We start from the raw sequence: 17403 nt of genomic DNA, 5'->3' as shown, positions 1-17403 counted from the left end.
TGTCTTTCATTTGGACCTTTATAAAATTGTTTATTTTATTTCTTTGTAATATCATTTTGCACAAATGCTTGAGAATCTTTTTGTTTTGTTTTTAACTGCATTCAACTGCAGTCACAATAAATACGAAATGGGCGATAAAAATGGGCATGTAAAACAAAAAAGTTGAATGCAAATTATAAAGTTGATAATACACTACAATAAAAAACAAACAGAAAACTAATTAATTCTAATGGCGTGCGGCATTCGAGTATCTGTTGTCGCCGTTGGAGTAGCCTCCATTGTTGCCACCAAAGGAGCCGCCACCGCCTCCACCATAACGCATCATTGGCCTCTGATCGTGCATGCCGTTCATGTTTGTGTTTGATGAGTGGCCGCCGCGATTGCCGCCGTAACCGCCAAAACCATTAAATCTGGAACCACCGCTGTTGCCGTTCATCGAATTAAAACCGCCACCTCCACCACCTCCTCCATTATGTCGCCCAGAACCGCGACCGCCACGACTGCGTCCATTGCTGCCGCCTCCACCGGATTCTCGTGCAATGTACTCCAACTCAGGGTTCACATTCTGATTGGCTTCGCGCAGTATCTCAATCAGAGCTCGCGCGCATTTGGCATTTTTTCGCGTAAAGAACGCATAGGAAGTGCCAGTCGTATGCTTGCGTCCCGTGCGTCCAATCCGATGAATGTAATCCTCCGACGATTGGGGAAAATCAAAATTGATAACATACTTAATCCCGTCGACATCAAGACCACGCGCTGCCACATCTGTGGCCACCAAAATGTTTGCACGTCCACTGCGAAAATCGTTGAGCACATTGTCGCGATCCATTTGCGATTTGTCGCCATGAATGGAGCCGACGCCAACGCCAAAAGCATTGATAAATCGCGCCAGTTCATCGACCTTTTTCTTCGTGGCAACGAATATGATGATCTTGCCCGGTTCCCTGGCCTGATCGTAAATGTGTGAGAGCAGATCCTTCAATTTGCTGCCTTTCTCGTGCTCAGCACAAACTTCCACGTACTGTCGTATATTGTGATTGGCCGACAGCTCCAAGGAGCCAATGTTAATCTAATTGAACGAGTTGAATTATGAGTTAAAATCTCTACAATTTAAAGGGAAACTTCACCACTCACTTGCATATAGTTGCCGAGAAAATCTTCAGCCAATTGTCGCACTTCCTTAGGCCAAGTGGCGCTCCACATTAGAATCTGTCGATCGGGTCGTATTTGGCCAAGTATTTTGCGTATCTGCGGCTCGAAGCCCATGTCCAACATGCGATCCGCTTCGTCCAGCACAAGGTAAGTGCAACGTCGCAGATTTGTGGTGCCTCCTTGCAAGAAATCCAACAAACGTCCCGGAGTGGCAATCACAATCTGTACGCCACGTTCCAAATCGTTGGCCTGCTTGGAACGCGGTGCACCGCCGAAGATGCATGTGTTGCGCACATATGCGTTGGAACCGAAATCATTGGCCACCGATTGGATTTGTTGGGCCAGCTCTCGTGTGGGCGCCAGCACCAGAGCAATGGGTCCATCGCCACGCTTTAACGGCTCCTGCCCGTTGATGTGTACGATGGCGGGCAAGATAAATGCCAGCGTCTTGCCCGAACCGGTTTTGGCAATACCCACGAGATTGTTGCCTGAGATCACAATTGGCCAGGATTGGGCTTGAATTGGAGTCGGTTCTGCGTAGCGTTGACGTTGTATCTCATGCATGCAATAGTCCGGGAAGCAGGCCTCATCGAAATACTGTATGGGATTGGGCGCGGCACCACGCACTGTAATCTGATGCTGGCCACGATAACGTTCCACCTCCTGTGGTGGTCGATTACGTGTTTTCGGGTGCTCCTGATAGAAGTTGCGCTGAAACGGTTGCAATCGCATGTCCGACCAGTTGACATTGTGCAAACCTAAAAAGGTCAAGTATGGATTAGATAACCGTAGATAATGAGTTATGAGATTACTCACTGTTAAAGTCATCGTTCACTGCACCAGCTCCACGATTTAGGCCGCCACTGCGACGTTGACGACTCTCGATGCGTCCCGAGCGTACTAAAATATTTTATCAGCTTGTTAAATATGCTTTATAGATTAACATGACACTCACCTCCACCTCCACCACCACCACCACCGCCTCCAAAGCCACCGAAGCCTCCAAAGCCACCAAAGCCCGAACGTCCTGTAATAATTGATGAGCTCAATAAGAAAATTGTGTCGATTTATTGTTTTTGTAAGCTTGAGTAATACGTACCACCTCCGCCGCCACTTCCACCTCCGCCACCGCCACCAAATCCACCGTGTCGAGGTGGCGACATAATTTACTCTCTAAGCAGAGCGGCTGAGGCACAAACGAAACAAAAAAAAACGTAATAATTGTTTTGAACCTGCCCCAGCTTTTGTTTGGCTTTTCTCTTCTTTTGCTAAACTTAACCACAACACAAATTATGCTTAGCAGTTTAAAATAAATTTTATATAGTTTCTATGCTGACAACGTAACAATACGATTTAATATGAATTGTTTAAAAACAGCTTCAAAAAAAATTTGCACAGTTATGTGTGCTTTGTTGTTTGTAGAGGTGGAGAATCATCGTTGACACTATCGATATATCACATTTTTTGCAATACCTAAAATATCGATTGCTAATGACAAACATCGATTTTCTTGAAGTGCGTGCGTATTGTAAAGTAGTCGTTATTACAAAAATTTAATTTTTAGCTGAGTGCGGACATTATATTTACAAAAAGTGATCCATTTAATAAGTGTTAACATTAAACTTAAAGAAATCTAAAAATTAACATCTAGTTACGGTTTTAGTGCAATATTATAAAATTTCCAATGGTTTGCAAAACACGCGCGGAGTTGCAATCATCTTGGCGTCATTTTCACCGAAATCTATACGATTTTAAAACAGTTTAATTTGCATTCGACTGTCCTCGTCGTACTGCGTAAATAATTGTCAAAATATAATCAATAATTTGTGAAAAAGTGAAATTTAATAATAAGTAACGGCATTTATATCATTCTAATTGTGAAGAAAGAAAATTCGGTGAGTGACAGCAGCTTTAAATATACCAAAAAAGACTTCTGGTATTTTTTAATTATATAGCAACAGTTATGTTTTCATTGTGTTGCGTTGTACAATTTAAAATTTTGTTTGTTTTTAAAACCCTTTCGCTCTGTCGTTTTTTGTATTTATGTTTATTCTTTGCAATCATTAATTATTCAACCACATTAACTGTTTTCAACGATATGGCAACTCTCACGCAACTTTGCAAAGCGGCAGCGCGCTTGGCTAAAATTTAAATACCGAGTTGGCAGCTTTTTATAAGCGCGGTAATATTTGAAACTGCGAGTAACTTCAACTTAACGAAGACACATTGTAGCAATCGTTATTTACCTGTCACCGCTGTTAGTTTTTGGGGAAAGCTACATAAAAAATGTGTAAAATTATCCTCGGTTGAATTATACAAAAATGTCAAATTTATTAGTGGCCATTTCGTTAATTTGAATATCGAAAAATAGTCTTATTTATTTGAATCGGCAGACAAACGTTGCAGTTTAGCAAATGACTCCAATCGCAATAGGGCGTATGCTATATAGGGGCGCACGCTTCAGCCGCAAGCTAATAAACACATCTCGAACGCTCACATCGGGATTATGGCAAACCATGATCAATAGTGTCATGTTCAACACGCAGGCGGGCATCAAATGCACAGAGGATAGAAGAGGGGCGAGTAGTATACCACATTGGAGTACGAGTACGAGTATTTATAGCAGTTACATTGCTCGCCCAGAGCGGATGTATTTCGTTCATCGTTATTACTCGACATGCGAGAAAACATCGACGCAGATATTGTCAAAACTATTTCCGCAAACATCGATGGAGTTGGATGACGAGGAGAGTCGTGCGCGACGCAAGCGAGAGGAGGAGGAAGAACTGAAAGAAATGGAGCGCGCCTGGCAGCGTATGAAAATTGGATTCGCCTTTTTTGGCATTGGAGGCGTACTCCTTTCATTTTGGGCTATCTACTTCTTTGGTAAGCCAACCGTCGATGAGCAGGGCAACGAGATGATCGATGAGTTTAGCGCACTGCCAACGATGCAACAGTATTTGGCACGCACGTTCAAGTCCTTTAATCATTTCCAACGGTTCATCCAGGAGCCTTCGAGCCAAAAGCTACTGCCTGATCCGCTCCAGGAGCCATACGTACAGCCACCCTACACGCTGGTACTCGAGGTGAAAGATCTGCTAATCCATCCGGATTGGACCTATCAAACGGGCTGGCGTTTTAAGAAACGTCCCGGCGTCGATGTCTTTCTACGCGAGTGCTCCAAATATTTCGAAATCGTTGTGTACACCGCTGAGCAGGGAATGACTGTTTTTCCATTGCTCGACGCCCTCGATCCTCATGGTTATATCATGTATCGTCTGGTGCGAGATTCCACGCATTTTGTGGGCGGACATCACGTCAAGAATTTGGATAATTTGAATCGTGATCTCAAGCGTGTGGTCGTCGTTGATTGGGACAAGAACTCGACGCAAATGCATCCGGGAAATACGTTCTCGATTCCCCGTTGGTCGGGCAACGATGATGATACCACTTTATTCGATCTGATATCATTTCTGAGTGTGCTCGGCAGCAGCGATGTGGACGATGTGCGTGAAGTCCTGCATTATTACAATCAATTCCAGGAGCCAATTGCCCAGTTTCGTGAGAATCAGCGCAAGTTATCGGAACAAATGCAGGCGGATGAAATCGAGAAACTGAATAAACCAAAGCCCATGGTTAAGAACTGGTCGCGTGGTTTTATGAAGCGTTGAGAACAAAAACACTTCACTCAAGGGGAAAAGCCTTTCACTCACTCTCTCTCTCTCTTTTTTTGTGGGGGCTTTTCGAATTCTACTTTACGTTCCTGTTGCATTGTTGTGACTTAACAAATGATTTCTGAAAGAGATATATATATATATTTAAGTATGATAAAAACAGAAACAGTTCAATTAGTAGATTAGTGAAAACTGTCTCATTTTATTTTATATTTTATCTGTTACCATTTTATGTCATTAATTTATTTTGAATTGTGTTGCACAATTCTTCTCAAAGTTGTTCATGATTACGGAACTGCGGAATCTGTAGCTTGAACTGCAATATCAAGTATACGCTGCCTTTGTCTTTTGATCAGAGAGGTCTGCTATATCAAGTATGTATATTTCATAGGTCTATTAAACCATAAATAGTCTTTTATAGGTAATAAGCTAGTTAAATTACTTTTAATTTCATTTTTGAAGAGCTGCGCTGAATTGGATCAAATTCTTAATTTTCGATTTAACTTCTTGGCTACTTTGTGAACCTCTTAAGCGGTGTAAGAACAGATTTTTCTTTTGAGATGGGAAACTTACATATCAAAAACCTGATAATTTTCACTCACTTATTTTCAATATCCACCTAAACCTCTCTGTATCTTAGTACCGCATAATTTAACCGCGTTTCCACGTTCCTATAATACATTTAGTCAGTTATTTAACTTGGAATTTGATTTGTTTATTTGCAAAAGCAAATATACGTTCTACATTTCTTATTTCTGTGGCAATCAAAGCTGAAACTGACAAATTTGTAGCTTTGTTAATTCGTAGATCAGAATTAATGGTTTAAGAGCCGACTGACTACTCTGTTTCTCTCATTTATTTTCAATAGCAAACTAAAATACTCAAATTTGTGTTTTGGAAGCTCCTAGCTCAATTATTAGAAGACCTTTCTTTCCTTTACATATTTAATAAGTAAATTAACGTGTAAATTCTCTCATTTATTTACAATATCAAGTACACGCAATGTAGGCCACATATATTTTATGACCAAAAAAGAAACTCAAATCTTTAGGTTAGTTGCATATTTTTATTTTACATATACAATCAAAACCGTAACTGTCAAATTTGTAGCTTAGTAACTTCGTAGATCAGATAAAATGGTTTGAAAGCATACTGTTCTTTTGGATCGGTAATCTTGTATTCAAATACCTTTCAATAGCAAACTGAAACACTCAGATTTCTATCTTAAAAGCTCGTAGTTCATTTCTCTCATTTATTTGCAATATCAAGTATACGCTATTAATGGCAAATTTCTTTTATGACCTAACCCAAAACTGTTAAACTGTCTCCTTAATTACTTCGTAGTTCTCAGTTAGTTAGTTAGTTCAGTTGGAGACTTTTTTTTTAGATATACAATGCGCCAAATGACTTTTAATTGCACTCATTTTCAATAACGAGTATACGCCCCACATGCCACATTTCTTAAATGATCAGCGATAAAACTATCATATCTATCTATCTATCTATCATATCATATCATATCATAGCTAAGTTACTTTACAGATCTGATTAAATGGTTGAAAGGGTAATCTTTCATTCAAATACATTTTAATATAATGTAGTCAGTTAATTGTACTTGTCTTTCAATTTCACTAATTTATTTTCAATAGCAAGTATACGCCCCGGGTGATTTCGCTTAGTTACTTCATCCATTGGCAAATTCTCTGAGTACATATGTGTATATTATATTTCATCTGCTAGCCAAATAACTTTTAATTTTTCTTTGAGTATCTATGTAATCCATTTATAGCAAGTATACGCCCCGAATTACACACTTAATCATCATATGGCATTAAACTCTAGCGCATATTCGAGTTTCTTGAGCTGTGCATTGATCTGAAACTGAAGAATCTGCAGCTCATCTTCTGCGATGAGTTCACTTACACCTTCTTTCGACTTTAGCATACTGGAATGCATCAAATCTCTGACAGTATGAAAAGTCGCTTGCTCTCTTTTTAAATTCTTGCGTATTTCAAACTGCAATCTCTTCACATTGGAAATTTTACGAGAGCGCGCAAAGAAATCCAATTGCCGCTTACAGGTGTAGAGCAGCAGGAATAGCCAAGCTATGAGCAACAGGACAAAGAGATACGGCGAATCCATGTTTGAATTGTAAAGTGGTTTTAACTGAAATCGAAATCTATATAAGTGACACTGACACACAAACACACAACGCGACACGAATAATTTCTCCCAGAGCGGAAGCAAATGTTAGAATGACAAATGGCATTCGCTTCGATGCTTGCTTGAATACACGTATTGAACGAATGATAAATGAATATTCACACTTTACACTCACCAAAAGTTGAATAAATTATGTATGATGAGAAAAGCAGCATCATTCATGCACTTTTGCCTTAATAAGTTGTATTAAATTTCTGTTTCTGCGCTGGTCCTAGATAAATATTTGTACAAATTCAATCATCGAACACCACGAATTTTTCACATTTAGCAAAAGCCATTTGAAAACAATAAGTCGCCTGATCGGGGCTGAGCTGGGGAGAGAGAGAGAGAGAGTAAAGCTTCATTGGCTCCTGGGGCAAATGACTTAGATTGTCTTGCTGCTGCTGCTCCACAAACACAAACAAACAAAAACTCACACACACACACACACATACACATTTTGTCTCTTTCTCTTTGTGTAAGTACTTATTTATTATTTTTACCAGCTGAAAGGCTATGTGGGCTGGCAAAGCTAGCGCTCCATCCTCCTTCTTCCGCTCTCCCTCTCCCTCTCGCTCACACTCACTCAGTCAGTCATTCAGTCTTGCCTGTCATCCATCCATCCATCCATCTATTCAATTAAACTCAAACCGTGCCCGATTCCTGGCATAAATTTCGTTATTTATCCCTTCAGTGGGCTGACCTCACATGCCGTTTATGTTTTTCGTTCGATTTCTGTGTGCACAAAAAAACGAGAACAAAACAAACTACAACAATGTTTAAGAATACGTCGCATTTCTGGGATTGGGTCGCACACTGAATATACCCTGTACAACATACATTGTTGTTATCTTATCTAAAATTCAAGAAGAAACGAATTTTTACACTGACAAAGACCATTTACTAAAATAATGAACATTCATCCTAAAAAAATGTGCCCTTGAAATAACACCACTTTAAAATCAAATGAATTAAAACTATGAACATTAATTTGAAAAATGCTCATAATTAAATCAAAAATACTAGTTTTAGAATTTAGTAAAGTTCTCGAAATAATTGAAATTTCCTTGAAGCTTTTATCTAACTGTTTTTGCTTATAGCACAGTAAGTCACGTTGAATAGCTGACTAAATAATAAAATATAAATATTAAACGGGTTAGAAGGCTACAGTCGAGTGTGTTCGACTCTGAGATACCCTTTACACATTTTACATAAAACAAAAGCATAGCAAAATATAGAACAATATCAATATACCGAATATATCTTTTGGAATATTTTATTATATCTGTTATATAGCCTTCGGTATATTTTAGAATTTTGCGAAATATGCAAGATATTAAATTTTGCGGTTTACTTTTGCATATACTGCAAAATAATTAAATATACCGAAGGTTATATACCGCAAAATACTCAAATATACCAAATCCTATATACTGAAATATATGGAGGTCTATATATCATATTTGGTATATCGATATTGTACTATGTATTTAAAATATACCATAGAGTACAACATATACCAGATTATCAGGCAAAGCAACTAAGAGTCAAACTAGCATAATTCGCATAGACACCAAAAACGAATAAAACAATAAATTATATTGCAATCATTTTTAGTCTTGTGGTCTTAAGAGTATAAGATGTTTTTATCGTATTGATAAGAACTTGGATTTCAATCAAATAATTTCAAAATGTTCATGTTTTTGACGAGACTTTCAAAATTATGGTTTTAGAACTTTTTTTAGCGAAATATTAGTTAGACCTTCAGTTTTTGCTTAATCTGCTCAGTCGTTGCCACCCTTTTAGTGTGCATATATGCTTACAGGGTATAAATACAAAAAGTAGAATAAAAGTTCTCTGCAAAAATTCATTCTATTATGTTATTAAGCTGCTTTTTGGTTTGATAGAAACTCTGCCAGAATGTCCATACAGTTTGTTCAATATATGAGCGAGTGTGTGTGTGAGTGTTGTGTGTGTATGTGTGTGTTTGTGTCAGTTATTTTTATATTGGTCATAGGTCAATGTGTAGCCCTTTTTTGACGAGTGCTAGCAAATTAAATTGTACAACTTGAACTGACAGGCGTATGAATTTTTCTTTAAGTTGGCAGTAGGCATTTTGATTTAATGAAAAACAATGCAACATGTAGCAAGCAGCAGCAGCAGGCAGCAAGCAGAAACCAAAGCCGCAAGGCTCACAATTGCCACCAAGGACAGCGGCAGGACAAACCACAGTCAGTGGCATATAATAAACATAATCAGCGTCAGATGAAGCGTAATGTTACATACATTTCTATATAATATATAGATGTGTATACGTATGTACAATTGTAGGTGCTAATATGCAAAACAAAGCAAATTTACGCACACAAACACGCACAGCAAATGTTACATACTTACTTTGCGTGTGTGCGTGTGTGTGTAGAGCTGCCTCACACGTGGCCAATTTAGCGTCGCCCACGCAAACTCAGCAACATGTTGCCGGCTTGTAAGTGTGTGTGCGAGTGTGTGTGTGTGCAGTTGACCACGTGCCAAAACAATTGGCAAACGACTTTTTCTCAACAATCAACAACAAGGTTTAGCAACAAGCGATGCGCAGCTTTAAGGGGAAAAGTTGCTGCGGCAACATTGAAGCTGCAACGAGTTGTAAATGTGGCCAAAAGGGATGCTAGGGATATCCGCCTTTATCCTTATCAAAGTGAAACAAATGCTTACTAAGGTAGTCAATTTAAATGCAAAATAAAGCATAATAAATTAAAGGCTTAAAAACATTATAAAAGTCTTTATTTTAAATATGGCTAATTAAAACTTTATTCAAATGTAAATTACTTTAAGTTACATTCGCACTTCCGCCTGGGCCTCAACAAGTACGCGCTTAAAGTTCTGCGCTGTCAACGTTGCGTATGTGTAATATGCAGCGCTGCGTTTCCACTCGCACTCGGAAATGTCAGAACCAGGCTGTGAAATCCAACGCATGCGTCGATGCTCTGAGAGAGAGATAGAGAGAAGATGCTGCTGCTGCTGCTGCAAGCCGAAGCTGCCTCACTTTCACTAGGCAAACGTCAAAAAAGCAGATAGCCAGCATTTTGAGTCTCGCGCTTTGAGTCGCATCTCGTTGTTTGCCACTAACTGGCACAGCGCCTTGCTTTTGCCGAAAGCTCCAACACGCACTGCTACCAACAAAAAAAGCAAAGAAAGAAAAAGAAGAAAAACTACGCTTGTGTTGTTGTGAGATTTACGAGTAAGTATATGGCGAAAAGCTTTTGGCAACGCCGCAACGCAAATTTTATTCAGTTTTGACGGAACGGACGTCGCGTTTGTGTGTCGTGTTCGCAGTTGTTTTGGCTCCCTCAACAAAAAGAAATATACAAAAAAGTGAAGAAAGATTGTTCGTATCTCGGAGTGTGCTTAGTGTGTTTGATAGTGTGAGCGTTGTTGTTGTCCGAGTAAAGGACTAAACTGTCACAGTGTTCGTGTCTTCTATCTTCGCTGTGCAACATAACAATAAAGCATCAGCTAAGAAAATTCAACAAACAAATTGGCGAAAATTAAAAGCCGCTCCCATTGGAAGCTGCTACATGCTTTGGTATGTGTGTGTGTGTGTGTGTTAGTGTGTGTGCCACAGTTTTAAAGTGCTTCCTTCTACATATTTCCCAATAACATAATCCAATCGTGCTCCAAAATATTGTGTATGCTGACAACTTTGTTTTCGCTGCTACTTTTGCTACTTTCTTCGCTTTTTTTTGTTGGTGTTCTTCTTTTATGCACAATATGCTGCTTCGTAATACAGATTTATTTGCCCTTAGACGCCCCTAAATCAGCAGCGTTTGCTGCCAGCTGCCAAGCCTAAACAAACGTCGCGTCGCTTTTGGGTGCGCTGAAAAGTATGCTATGAAATTTTTGCGTGCAATTTCGTCTTTGCACTTGAATTAAATTTCAATTAAATATTAAAGTGGCGCGCTATTGTGAAGCGTTTAAATTGACTTTCGACTCCGAGGTGTGTGTGTTTATATATGTGTGTGTGTGTGCATCAGATAATGTAAACAAGCAAACGGAATATAATAAAACAAATATATATATTTTTGTGTGTGAAGCGTAAGCCAAACATTTGAGCAGCTGCAAAAGTGTGCGCAGTGCTTACGTCTGTGTGTGTGTGTGTGTGTGTGTGTGTGTGTGTGAGTGCAAAGCCAAGTGCCACTCGAATCATAATCGTTAGATGTCGTTAGATGCATATATAGAAGCTATGCCATAATATTAGTTAATGTACACAGACAGACTGACAAATAAGCTTCGCATGCTTTGCCATAGCCACACCCTAAACATATTCGTTTCGTTCTACAACCAGGCCCAATGTGCGCGCACTCACACACACTACGACACACACACACACACACACACACACACACACACTCGGAGTGTGCCGCATAAACATGCTGCAACAACAACAACAACAAAGAATGTGAAATACCAACGGATTTGTTAGAAAAACAGCATTGCAAATTATAGCACAAAAATAATGTTTTGGGGGGGGCAGCTTCGTAAATATAGCTACATAAATACAAATGGTCTCTATTCTTATAAACGATTATTTATGGTCATAATCGGCTTATCTAAGCTGTGGTAATAATATCTGCATTGCTTTTCGAAAGCTCATAAATGGCTGAAATACCTGACTGAGCCATCAATCTTTAATCTATCTTATGTGCGACTAGCACAAAAAGGGACGGATTTGTTTGCTTATTTTCTTATTTCCTTTCAATGTGACACAATAATTTTTCAAACGATTTTATTCTGCTTGAATCTGTTTCACAATTTCTTACTTTTTATTAAAAATTTTATATAACGTGAGGCGATATAATGTTTAATTGGTTATGATTGTTAATTATGATTTTTATTGGAACGAAATATGATTATGATTACTATTATATGATTATCACATATTATTATTATATTGTTACTTATTATTATTATATATAAGTATTATAAATATTGTTTACTAAAAAAGCCAAAGATCCAAATGCAGAATAAATGTTTTCCGCATTAATGTTTTTATTTGGAATGAAATGAAATATTTTATTTCTCACTTCATTTTGATCTTGACTTATTTTATAATTGGTTAAACATTTTTGATTACAATAAATGTAATAATTAATAAATATTAATAATACTGTTAAATGTAAACATATTTTACAAGGCACCATTATAAAATATTGTTTTCCATTCAACATCTTTCAAAAATTTAATCTTATATTCATTTCATAGAGTTTTTTGATTTTTGAGATATAAATTAATCATTTTTTCTTTATTCAATTTAATCTTAAGTTTATAAGTAGTTAAAATATGGAATTACGATATCATATTTATCGAACAATGAAATCATTGATTGACGTATATAAATTATTACATTTCATTAATAGCATTCCAAGAGCACCGTCAATTAATTAATTAACATATTTTGAATTTTCACGCTATTTTCCATATTATAAAATTGGTTTAATCTTCGAAAATTTTTATATTTTTGTTTTGGATTTACCTGTAAACTAATATTTTAGTACTCGAATGAATTTTATCAAATCATGATTATATTTATATAATGTTTAATGAATGAATAAAATATTAAATTTACTTTATTGATCAAGTTTTTAAGTATTTTTTATAGCATATGTATAATAGTTCCTTTTATGACATTTCGGAAATTATTAATATTTTACTTATACAATCGGTTTATTGATTAATAAAAATAAAAAATGTGTTTGAATTAGTTTATCGATACAGTTTATCCATCCTTTTTCATTGACTTTGGTAGAAAACATTCCAATTAATATCACAATTTAATTTCCAAGAGAAGAATTTCCAATCTGAGCTTAAGTGTATAGCCAGTAAACCAAATTGATTTCCAATAGAAGAAATTCCCATCGATATTAAAGTGTTTTTCAATTCTTGCTTAAGCAAGCCTCTTTTACGGTTGAGCATAACATAGATTTCTCGTTTGGTTGAAGAGCTTTAAGATTGTTCTCGTTGTTGTTCGTTTGCACTTAACATCAAAGCATTTGTCAGCGTTGTTTGTCTGTGCCACAATGTGGCAAATGAAGAGATAAAATTATGCATATGCAAATTGCTGGCACGCTGAGTGTCAACTTTTTGTTGTTGTTGTCGACGATGTTGGTGTTGTTGATGTTGTCGCTGCCCTAGAACACGTCAACTTGTACATAGGTTTATTCATGGAAATTGCGAGTGAGAGTGGAGAGAGGAGAGTGGGAGGGAGGGGGAATTGTAGCACACGAATTCAAGGTCAATTTACGCGCGTATTTGTGTATTCATGGAATTACTTTAATATTTGTCTGTTTATCATATTGAAAGTTAATTTAATTATTTGGCCGTGTTGAGCTGCCCTCGAGACAAGCAAATTGGATTGATTTCTGTCACTCGCGTGTCATTCCCTGGCTGCTGATGATGATGCTGTGGCAAGGTGGCAACGTGGTAAGGTGGCAACGTGGCAAGGTGGGTACAGTCATTTGTGACTGTCATTCACTGTCAGCAGCACTCTGTCTGCAGCTACCTTTTATTTCTGTGCCGAAAAAGCAGCTTAACTTAGGCATGTGGACACACAACATTTCTCTTTTCTATCTCTTCAATGGAATTGAAAACCGCAAAGAAAATACAATAAAAAACAAGTGAGAAAGCTTCAGTTGAGTGTGCTCGACTGTGAGATACCCGCTACCTAATATGAATTAAAGCAAAATAGTGTGGTATTCATTTTAAAGTATACCAAATAAATATACCACAAAAATACTAAAACTAAAATAATGAAGAATCGAATCTGCTTGACTGTGAGATGCCCTCTACCCATTTTGAATAAAATCAAAACAGTACAGTATAAATTTTGAAGTATACCAAATTAATATACCGCAAAATTACTTAAAAATATACCAAAATCTATGTTTTTAGTATATTCCTATATCGATACATAGCCATAGATACCATAATAATACTAAAATATTCCAACTGATACGTTTTTGGTATATATGTATATTAATATAAAACTTTTGGTATATTTTAGTATTTTTCGGTATATTCATCTAAACCATACAATGGAAAATATACCAGATTATCAGCCAAATCAACTAAGACGCGTAGAAAGTAAGCCTTTTTTCCCATACAAACGTATTTTTTAAGAAACTTCCAAAAATTGTAACTGATCGTAACCAGGAATAAAAATTACTATAGTTATTATAGGGTCGGAGATGCCTCCTTCTGCATGTTACACACAAAGTTATAATACCCTTCTACCCTATGGATAAGCGGTATAAAAAAACACAGGCTCGGATGAAGCAATTCGTGTGTGTTGTAGCTGTAAAAAAAAGTAAGTTCGATATAAATAAAATTACAGCAAATTGACAATCTGACATTGCTGAAAGGTCTCGTCGCTTTCGCTGTCTCACTGTTTGTGCTCTTCTGGGGTGGCAATCGAAATCCTTGAAAGCCAAAAAGAAAGGAAGGTTGAGACCCAGAGACTGTAATGAACTCTCATTATCTAGGCTTTGATGGGTGACAGACAGACAGAGGCCTGTGTAAAGTTTGGGTTCTTCTCTGCTCTGTTCTTCTTCTGTTGACATTTATCATAAAATGCGAAGGTGAATTTAAAAACAAGTCGAAAAAGCGACTAACTAAATGGCCCCAAAAATGAAATGCGAAGGTCGCCGTCGCCATCGCCATCATCATTTCGGTTGGCCTTAATATTTTGTTTTCCACGTGCTGATTACAATAAATCACAAGAGTGGGAAATATGCTGATAGAGTTCGCATCACAACGAAGCTTAAATACACTTTATATTATGTCCAAGCCAAAAAGGTCAGACATTTCATTCAATAATTATAATAATGCTTTATTTTGGGAACGTAAAATGCGACAGCATGAAAAGGAAATGCGATAAACCTACACACAAAAGCGAATCTTTTGTCACAGTGAAGACACACACAGGATGTGAAGGATATGGAAGGGAAGGGTGTGCATTCGGTCCGTTTGCTAGCATCTGATACGAGTAGAAGAAGGAACGCAAACATTATCGACCGCCACTTACATTATGACATGCGACGTTTTTAGCAGGATACATAAACCGAAGGAGCAGCGCAGCAAAAAAGGAGTTGAGTAGCGATTCCTTCTATCATATACTATACTCGTATATGGTATAGTATAGTGTGTTAGTTATGTATTCGAAGAGCACAAGTCAATTTCATTATGCGTAACACAATGAGTAAACACAACAGCGAGAGACTACAGGCAAATAATTTGCAGAGAGAGCGAGGACGAGCCTCACAGGACTACTAATACGAGTGCTGAGCAAATCTTGTGTTAAGCCCAAGTTTTGCTTTTCTTCTTTCTTTTACGCGCGACCCAACACTTAACGAAAGAAGAGTCTTTGGAGTGTGTGGGAATTTGTGTAACATGCAGATGAAGGCATCCACCAAAAACGGGATTCTATGGCGACATTTGGCTGACCGTCTGTCTGTCTGTCTGTCTGTCCTTGAGCTTAAACACCCATAGCTCAGAAAATATAACAGCTGATCCAATCAAATTTGCTGACAACACTTTAGATTACTCTACGCAGATTATGTTTGTTTTAGAATTTCGCTATGACATTCTACTTTCCCTTTCTACTTTATAAATGAAAAGAAATTTTACAAGTGAACGTATATAAAAAAGAAGAAGAAAAGGAGTATTTGCCTATTTAGTGGGTTTAATGAAATATCACTGCGAGGAGCATAATACACAAACTTTTATTAGAGGAAAAAATATTTACTAAAGCCTTATCGTTAAAAGAGATTTATATTTTTATTTAACATAGCCGATTGTAGAGATGTGAACATGTTCCTTTGTTGTTTGATCATTATGTCATCTCAAATGGTAACTGTAACATTTTATGATTGGCTGTCATATAAATAATATTATAATATGAATGTATATTCTTTATATTTTTTATTTAATGTTAATAATCTGTTTAAGAAGAAGAGTTCAAACTGGTCTGAACTTTTATTTTGTAATGTTTCTTATCGGGTTTTGTATACTTATACTTTAAACTAAAGCTAAAGGAATGAGAACAGCGATAGCTCCTTAAGAATTTTTTTGGTGGCTTTATATTTATGTTAAACGCAATGTTCATTATTTGTAAAAATAAATAAATAAATTTATATATTATATTTATTTATAGTTATGTTGTAATACGAATTCACATAAACTTGTAAAATATTAGTGCTTTTAAGGTCTCCCAAAGTCGAGCACACTTCACAATTTATCTCTCTGTTTTTCCTCTACATTTATTTATCGAACAGGCTTTTCTATTTCTTTGCTTTGAATTCCTATATATGTATACTATATTTATCTAAAATTCCTACGCACACAATATTTGTGCCAGGTCTCTTAAAGTCATGTCTTAGTGTTCATATTTGTTCATATTGTGTGTGAAATATGATGAACTGTCCGAAGTGCTGCAGTTGCCAGAAGTAGTTTGCTGAGCTGAGAAGAGGAGGCTGTGAGGGAGGGAGGGAGGTAGGGCAAACAACAGAAAGAGGCTCTCACGTACATATTGCCTTATGTATGTTTAAGTGTGCCAACGGTACACTGCACATACTAATTTTCTCGCCATGAATGGCAAATGGTTAACTTACGTGGCATCCACACCAACGTCATCCCTAACACCATCAACATCAGTAACAGCACCTGGCCAACATTTTTTGTTATTTGGGGGGTGGGTGGGTGTTGCCTTCAAGGTCGTTTCAAGTGTCTCCTTGGGACACTTTTGTATATTTCTTTTAATTTCCTTGGGCTTTCGCTTGCCCCACACATGCGATATAGACCTAACGCTTTTTATTTTCTCTCTCTCACACTCGCCTGCCCAAAAACACTTGAACTCACTTGGCTCAGAGCCTAGCTGACTGGTTTGGCTGGCTGTTAAAGGCCCAGTTAATGGGCCAGAACTTTGTTGTTGTCTAGCACGTGCTTTGGCTTGTTTACTCGCTTCCTGCCAGCTGCTGGTTGCTGGCTGTTGGCTGTCGACTGCTGGCTGCTTAATTTGTTGACTTCTCCAAGGTATTGCTGCCGTCGGCGGCAAAGTTAACATCAAACGATAATCTAGAAACTCTTGCCGAATTTATGATTTATTTTCTTCCTGTCTCTCTTTACAGCTAGCTAACGCTTGAGTATGGCAACGGAAACCTTTTTGGATCTGGCTTATGAGCGTGCCAAATCGACGAAACGTCCCCTGAGACCGAAGCTGCTTAAGCTAACGGATGTTGCCACCCCGCATCGCAGTCGCAAAAAAACGAAAGTGAAGGCAAGTGTCTAGCACTAAATATTTCTCTCTACAATTTGTTAACTTTAC

The 17403-nt window shown here is 37.5% G+C and overlaps 3 protein-coding genes across 5 annotated transcripts in view; 2 read left to right on the top strand and 1 right to left on the bottom strand.

The window, feature by feature from the left end:
- Positions 1–4: 4 nt before the first annotated feature.
- LOC117568552 (ATP-dependent RNA helicase p62-like) lies at positions 5–2589 on the bottom strand. The gene is made up of 5 exons (XM_034249272.2): positions 2252–2589; positions 2108–2179; positions 1969–2052; positions 1135–1910; positions 5–1069 (listed from the first exon to the last, which is right to left on the bottom strand). The coding sequence occupies exons 1-5, from the start codon at positions 2313–2315 to the stop codon at positions 227–229; spliced, it is 1839 nt and encodes a 612-aa protein (XP_034105163.1). The 5' UTR covers positions 2316–2589; the 3' UTR covers positions 5–226.
- An 812-nt stretch (positions 2590–3401) lies between these two features.
- Positions 3402–4957, top strand: LOC117571176 (mitochondrial import inner membrane translocase subunit TIM50-B). Its single transcript, XM_034253203.2, has 2 exons — positions 3402–3731; positions 3798–4957. The coding sequence occupies exons 1-2, from the start codon at positions 3567–3569 to the stop codon at positions 4821–4823; spliced, it is 1191 nt and encodes a 396-aa protein (XP_034109094.1). The 5' UTR covers positions 3402–3566; the 3' UTR covers positions 4824–4957.
- Positions 4958–10346: 5389 nt separating this feature from the next.
- LOC117572637 (uro-adherence factor A) overlaps positions 10347–17403 on the top strand; it is a 73695-nt gene continuing 66638 nt past the window's right edge. For 2 of the 3 annotated variants that reach the window (XM_052003443.1, XM_034255605.2), the window contains exon 1: positions 17207–17355. In XM_052003443.1, coding sequence (XP_051859403.1) covers positions 17224–17355 — 132 coding nt within the window. In that variant the 5' untranslated portion in view covers positions 17207–17223. Of the gene's footprint in view, positions 10612–17206; positions 17356–17403 lie in introns of those variants that run through there. The other variant, XM_052003444.1, reaches the window with a different exon arrangement.

Source organism: Drosophila albomicans, chromosome 3 (genome assembly GCF_009650485.2).
Source record: "Drosophila albomicans strain 15112-1751.03 chromosome 3, ASM965048v2, whole genome shotgun sequence".
Lineage (NCBI taxonomy): Eukaryota > Metazoa > Arthropoda > Insecta > Diptera > Drosophilidae > Drosophila > Drosophila albomicans.
The sequence above is the reverse complement of the archived record's forward strand: the minus strand, read 5'-3'. Positions and strand labels throughout refer to the sequence as shown.

What these genes read in the sequence shown, in the direction of transcription:
- LOC117568552 (XM_034249272.2), bottom strand. Translation starts at nt 2,315, where the DNA reads ATGTCGCCACCTCGACACGGTGGATTTGGTGGCGGTGGCGGAGGTGGA. An exon ending in TGGAAGTGGCGGCGGAGGTG is followed by an intron (nt 2,180 to 2,251) that starts GTACGTATTACT and finishes CAATTATTACAG; the next exon opens with GACGTTCGGGCTTTGGTGGC. An exon ending in TGGTGGTGGTGGAGGTGGAG is followed by an intron (nt 2,053 to 2,107) that starts GTGAGTGTCATG and finishes AAAATATTTTAG; the next exon opens with TACGCTCGGGACGCATCGAG.
- LOC117571176 (XM_034253203.2), top strand. Translation starts at nt 3,567, where the DNA reads ATGACTCCAATCGCAATAGGGCGTATGCTATATAGGGGCGCACGCTTC. An exon ending in GCACAGAGGATAGAAGAGGG is followed by an intron (nt 3,732 to 3,797) that starts GCGAGTAGTATA and finishes GCTCGCCCAGAG; the next exon opens with CGGATGTATTTCGTTCATCG.